The following is a 7,201-nucleotide window of genomic DNA, read 5'->3' on the forward strand; positions in this document are numbered from 1 at the left end:
ATTTTATTTGTCAAACATAGACGCGCTCGGGCAAATTGTCTGCCACTCCAAACTGTTTTCTTAAAGGAAATGCCATTCTAAAATGAAATAAACAATGGTATATTACTTCCAAGGCCTTAAATTAAATGTCTGGGTTGTTTCTTGTTCCCGTTTGGGGAGTTTATTGCATGCATTTGTCTTGTTGTTGACAGTTTGGAGAAAAATGTTACCTTATAGGAAAATGCTATTGGATTCTGTAGTCTAGGGTGCACTTGGGGCCCTAATACTTGTTGCACAGGAAATGAATTGTGGTGGCAGGATAAAGTGACTTTGCATAAAAACAAGGTCTGGAAACAAAATACTGAGAGGACGGGTTTGAAGAGTTTTGGTTATTACTCCTGTTGACACACTGGCATTGTGTTCTGTTTTAAACTCATTTAAAAGCCCATTTGCTTTTGCTGGGAGTTGGTGAATGTCGCCATCTGCTGACAGTGTCATTCCAGGGTTTAAAAGAAAAATCTTCCATATTCACTTTTGTTTATTAATAAATAAGACTTTACAGAGATGCATTAAGAATCGTCCTCTTTATCTCAGCGACTTCAAAAAAATGAATTAATACACAAATGTAATGATTGATCCTGTGATAATAATAATAATAATAATAATAATACCACTACTACTAATAATAATAATAATAATCACAGGTTTGATGAAAAGAAAAGAATGTCAAAACAGTGAACATGTACAATAGAGCCCTCTCAAACACGTTTATTTATAATTTAATGTATCATACAAAATACATCACAGTTAGTGGGTATGAAGTGTAAAACTGAATAAGATATTTACTAGCCATCGATTATAGTGATTGACCTTTAAAAAGCTGAATAAGGTAGAAACACGGTAAATGAATAGTGAGGCGCAGTGAAGTGAGAGGTTGGTAAAGCACTGGCAAGCATCTCCAATAAGCATGTGAAAGCAGTGTGGAAACGATGCTACCAGCGACACAGTGATACAACAAGGACTTAATTAAAGGATTGTTGATAACCATGGATTTTAGTTACTGGGTTTAAAATAAATATGCATTGGTGGATTAATTGCCCTGGGGCTTTATATGGAGCCCCACACATATATTATATTACCAGCACAGTTCAGTTGTATTGGGAGGCTTTTATGAAGAGGCAACAAATACTTTATAGGATAATATGCATAACCTGTCCAATATTCACCTTTCAACCTTTTAGTAACTGTGGCTTTTATTGTTTATTTTGTGACAGTCTCTGGTACAGATCAGAGTCTGTAATAACATTGTTTGCAAACATATTCAAAAAACAAATACAGCAACGCTCATAAACTGGATGCACTTCAAAATACAGGTGCATTAATTCTGGTTTGCTGCCTGTCTCTGTGCTGGACCCTGTGATTATGGATGAAGCAGCTTGCATTAACAAAGTTAAAGTTATTTTCCTGATCCTAACTTTTTGCTGTACACACATGTAATACATAATATGATAAGCACAGTGCAGCTGCAGTGAACTGGATGCATTCTGAAGTGGATCTGCTAACTATACCAGCACAGAGGCAAACAGAATTCTTCAGTAAGCTTCAGCACATAACTGAAACCGTCACTAGCAGGATACTGATAAACACACTGCTCAGCTATTGCTCAGCCACTGGCCGAGGAGCTGCAGAAGTTTTATTGCTGTTTAATAATTAAAGAGTGAATATGAACATGCTCTTTGAAACTAAAACTGCACGTTAAGTTTAGAATTAACCGCGAGCCTACGCTTGTATGACTACCAGGGCTTCTTCGAACTAAATCTATAAAAAAAGGAAAGGAATTTTGAATGTTAACAGATGGCAGCAGGTAGCTTTGCACAAATGGCAGGGCCGATGATTGTGTGGAGGTGTGGGGTCTGACCACAGTAAAAACTTGAACCCGGCATTAAATTTAGTCAACTGTTTAACTTAACTTTTTAATATGTTTTTACTAATGTGTGTAATTAGCTCTATAATGTCTTGTTTATATATAATTAAATAATCTGCCATATATTTATAAAATGTTAAAGTGACCCCATATATTGTGGGTAGATGAAAATTCTAGAAATTATACTGCTTAGTTATTTTCCTAAATAACGTAGCACCCTCCTTGAGAGAATGAGGGCAGTTTAAGACCCTCACTTGCCCACACTAAACTCAGGTCCAGACCCCCAGACCCCTTTTCTGGAGATTATTCAAAATACCTTCCCCTCACCCAAGCAAAATGTGCATGGAGCTAGCAAACCAATCCACAAGCAAAAGCCACTCTCCCCTAGACGGTCACACGGGCTAGTTAGTCTTGACAATGCTTTTGCTTTTCAGCTCTGCCAGCTTGCTGGTCACGAAGCTCCACTTGAAGGTGGTCTCCTCAGGGCCTCCCAGGGTGGTGTAGCTGGGGGTGTTGCTGGTCTCCTCCTCCCGGGCCTCCCTGCCCTCCTCTGGGGCAGCCTCTTTCTCCTGTGGCTCGGCCTCGCCGCCCTCTTTCATTGAGGAGGCCTGCTGCCACTTCACTGCAAAGCTGTCCCAGAATCCCGTGGCTCTCTTCTCCTGGCGAGGTTCCTCTGGTTTAACTGCCAGCGGGCTGGAAAAGAATTTGACCCACCCTTTAGAGTTCATCCAAAACTATAAAAACACTACCTAGTAAGACAGTTATCTCGCTTTATGGCCTCCTCCGTAAAAAACTAAGAAGTGACAGTACTAAAAAGCCATCTTCAATATTAAGGGTAGCCCTGAATTCAGTATTGAGGCCGCCTTCAGCAGTCCCAGACGTATCAAACCAATATTTAAGACACAACTTGAAGTAAGCCACCAAACCCTTGGAAAACTTGCATGGGACCCCAGTGCATTTTTGATTTCGATCTTCTAAAGCATTATAAACTGAAACAGTCATACAGCTTGCATAGAAGTACTACAAGGGATGACAGTCCTATCAGAATCACGTCTAACAGAGCACCAGCTCTTATTGAAGAAGATCTCTAATCACGTGCTAGTCTGTGTGTTTGGGTCACTCACTGATCAGCAGCAGGGGTGGTTTTCTCTGAGGCCAGCAGTTCATGTTCATCATCCTTGTTAAACACAGAGGCCACGCTCTTCCAGCCCTTCACTCCGGCTCCCTGCATCTGAGTGGCAAGCAGATCACAGTCACGCTAATGTTATTTCCGGGCAGTAGCAAAATGGTGGCATTTTGTTTTGGCGTCAGACAGTCCAGCAACAATGGTTTGAGCAGTAGATACCATTGCAATGACAGATTAAGGTCATACATATTTATCTGTCTCACCCCTGGAATAAATAGTTCACGCTGATTTATTTTCACTACTGTTTGATTACATGCTTTAGGCTTACTTCTCATAAGCTGCTGCACCAAAAACAAAATTGTTCAGATTAAGTCTAACACTAATACATGGAACACTTAGTGTTTAAAACTGCCATGATACACAATTATTATTATTATTATTATTATTATTATTATTATTATTATATTATTATTATTATTATTATATTATATGGGGATTTTTGCCTTCCGTCCTCTTTATTTAAATCAGCACGGATACAAATCACACAAACTTGAGACAATCTTTTTATGCAATAAAGACATCTAGAATTCTATTTTTTTTCCCCTGCCCTCAGAAGACATGTGATTTGCTTTTTGAACTGTAAAAACTAGAAGTTGAAAACCAGACCTGAGCACATTGTTACAGATCACCCTGTTGATAAGAGCAACACCCAGGGGCATTTCGGAGAGCCAGGCTTACAGAAAGCTAGATTAGGTTTGCAAATCACATTATTTTTAGACTGGAAATGCACCAGCCCAATCTGACAACAGCACAGCCACGAACTAACCACTGTGGCGAGTTTATATCTTTTATAATAAAAGGTGTATATCATTTATAATAAAAGGGTCTCTATTGTCAGTTTCACAATAGAAGTGTATGCTTGATTTCCTACGCTTTACTAGGCTTTTATTGAGGCGTACCACAGTAAACTTCTTTAAGAGTTCAGACATCTTCAGGAGCAAGATAAATTATTAAACTAAGAGATGATAAAATATTCTTCCTGTATTTGTTTTGTTTGGGTGTATTCCCTTCCTCGCAGCTAGGGGGTGCTCTTGGCATTTATAAATAATTAGCTTCACTGACTTCCTAATATGCTGAGAATTATTTGGGTCATTGCTTGTACTTTACACTTCAATTTACAAAACGCATTGTCTTTAATCGCAGGAATTCCTTGTTGTATATATTTTTGTTTTATTTTTTTTGTCCGTCCTTACTGTATCTTTAAGTTTCATGGAATTGCATCATAGAACCAAGAACTGTCGCCATAGCAGCTAACGGCCCCAGTTTTCTCATTTAATACAGGTGAAAACTTCGAAAAGTCTTGTTTTTTTAATCAGAAATTGAAAGAATAATCAAAAAATCACTTATGCAGAGATTCAGATTGCAAAGCAAGAGACAAAATGGCAGCTGTTTGTTTTTTGTTTTTGTTTTTATCTCTCAAGACAGGTTACTGATACCATTGGAGCTGTGTGACTGGTGAATGCTGTCACGTGATCGCTTGAAACCAATTAGAGAGCTGTTTTTTTTTGTTTTGGTTTTTTTGTCCAACACGTTTTCTAATATTTAATCCTGTGGTTGATATATTTATATATCACAATTTCTTACTTTCTTGGCCAGTTGAGCGACAGAAGTTGGGCCCTCCTCGGTTTGGGTTTGGGTTTGGGTTTGGGTTGGGGTTTGGGTTTGAGTTGGTGTCGCTGCAGTTTCTTCCACATTGTTCTGAAAATAAAAGCAGGCTGTGAGTGATGATGGAGATCAGCTTGGCTGTATCCCAATTCCTCTTAGTGTAATTAGCACCGTGCATTGGAATTGAAGAATTCCACTCAGCCCTCTCGTTGTCAACCCCAGTTCAATACAAGGAGCTTCCATGTGCTAGGGACTATGGGTGCCCAACCACACAATAACACAAGCAAACAGTGTCAGGCTCTTAGCTGTTTTTACCCTGGACCCCTGGTGATGCAGACTGTACTGATCGTCTGAAATGTACAAAGAGTCATTGCTCTGTAGAATCTGCTAGGGGAGTAAAAAGGAACATATTGGATTACCTTAATTAATTACACGCCAAGTGCTCTTACCAGCCATGTATTATTACTGCCTGTCACTGCCTGGCAAGGAAAGATAATTGGAATGGTTTCGTTTTCTTTGCATGTAAGAGAAACACTATTTAGTTTAAAATAAAAGATAAAATATATTCATGCATGAAATGTATGATGCATGCAAGTATTTCCAGGAGATTAAACGAAAGGAAAGCAAATCTCTCAAAAGAGAATAAACCAAGGGGTAGAGGGGCTGGAAATAGAGTCCAAATAATACTGTGAAAAGTTGTCTTGTGCAAGTTTGTTCTGTGGTTTTTGAAGATCATGTTGAGAAGAGTTGTTTAAACAGAGACTTTATTTTCTGATCTAATTTTCTAAAATTGTTGAAACAGCTATTTTTAGTTAAGCAATGCATTTTAAACCCTCTCTCTAGTGTTTAAATACTTGTGTGACCACCATTTTGTATATGTATACTAAAAGATGGAAATGGAAATAATAAATGAATAATAACAAAAGCCCTGTGAGAGGTAAAGTACACGAGGAATAGTCAAATGACTGATTACTTTTTTGTTTAACTGTAACTCTGAAACTCATTCATGTCGGCTTACATTATTGTTCGTTATAACAAATTCAAATATGAACTATATATGCTCCTTCCTTACCTGTTCAGCAGTATCTTCCTCCTGGTCTGCATTGAAGGTCTTCAGCACCTTGCTTTTGTAGGTTTTCCAGAGAGCAGGATTCATGATTAGCCCTGATGTTGAAAACTCAACACCATCAATTTGAAGATTTCTAGCACTAGCGGGAACTCGCTTCGTTTCTTCAGATCTAAAGCATTTGGACACAAGGCTTCAACGTCAGAGGATCAGAGGCAGTCAGAAAAACTAAAACAAGAAAGCAAAGTTACTCCTAGACTTTTACTAGATTTCCAAGTTTCATTTTTCTCTATAAACCCAGAGAGCGCTTTCAAACATCAGATTCTTTTTTTCAAAGACTAGCAAAACGCTTCATGTTAGCCATCTGTCGGAGTGGTACCTGCCCAGGTAAGCTCCACTATTGGTTACCTGGCAATGGAATCGATTTCCCTCATTAAAATTCTAGCACCTTCCTCAGTCTCAGTGTCCATTGTCAGAGTGACAAGCAAACCTATCTTGTAACTCTATCGCAATTGCTAGGCTGCAGCGAGGCCAGCCAACATTAAACGTGTTGACCTCAAAGGGTAGTAATAACCGAGGCATAAACACAGTGTCGCTACTTCTTTGTTTGACTGTTGGTCTTTTTGTTTTGCTGCAACAATACAGGTCTTTTATTTTAAGTGGCAAGGCAAATTTCCATAGAGCAATAAAACAAATTCGGTACACTTCAGAATTACTGAACAACTGGTTTGGATAAGCCTCAAAATTAATAGTCAAAGTCTTTCCCATACACTGGAAGGAATTATTTTTGTAGTAAAATATGAACATTGCATTATTGGAAGGCTTCTGATCTGGGTTTCGATGTGAAGTTGAATGGTACCATTACTAAATAATGTCAAAAGCACAGTGTATCTACTCTTTTTTTCTTTTTTTCACCATTAAAATCTTTACTGACAACATACCTTTATAAACAGATGATAAGTCTGGAGCTAAATGAATCAAAAGTATGCATGCGTTCCAGAGCATCTACACATAAACTCAATGTGCTTTCACATTAGTCTCCAAAACTTATCTTCCAATGTAATAAAGCAAGCAAAGTACCTCTCTGTTGCGTGTCGTTTGTGCACATGTGAAGCTCAAGTTCATTTTTATTTTTTTAGTTTCAGAAATCTGCCTTGTTTGAAGTATAAGTCGTTTGTTTTTTCCATGAAACATTTAAATGAGAAGACATTGTCAATTTTTTCTCGGACAAGTGAAAGAGAATTAGATAAGCAGTACATTTTCCCTCTGGGTATCCTGCTCCAACAATGGGGGATCTAAGCAAGGCCACTGTCTAAACCATCAACCTGACACTTGACAGACACCAATTAAAAACACTCACACATACAGCAATTCTACATAGATTTTACAAACACCCTCCTATTCACAAAAACACCTCTACAAAGGCGCTGGTTTAAAGAAG

At 38.3% G+C, this 7,201-nt stretch overlaps 1 protein-coding gene across 1 annotated transcript; it reads right to left on the reverse strand.

The window, feature by feature from the left end:
* Nucleotides 1–673: 673 nt before the first annotated feature.
* On the reverse strand, nt 674–6,131 carry LOC121303276 (uncharacterized protein C1orf232). The gene is made up of 4 exons (XM_041233862.1): nt 5,767–6,131; nt 4,674–4,787; nt 3,028–3,134; nt 674–2,596 (listed from the first exon to the last, which is right to left on the reverse strand). The coding sequence occupies exons 1-4, from the start codon at nt 5,848–5,850 to the stop codon at nt 2,305–2,307; spliced, it is 597 nt and encodes a 198-aa protein (XP_041089796.1). The 5' UTR covers nt 5,851–6,131; the 3' UTR covers nt 674–2,304.
* Nucleotides 6,132–7,201: the final 1,070 nt, after the last annotated feature.

This window comes from Polyodon spathula, chromosome 32 (assembly GCF_017654505.1).
Source record: "Polyodon spathula isolate WHYD16114869_AA chromosome 32, ASM1765450v1, whole genome shotgun sequence".
In the NCBI taxonomy this organism is placed as follows: domain Eukaryota; kingdom Metazoa; phylum Chordata; class Actinopteri; order Acipenseriformes; family Polyodontidae; genus Polyodon; species Polyodon spathula.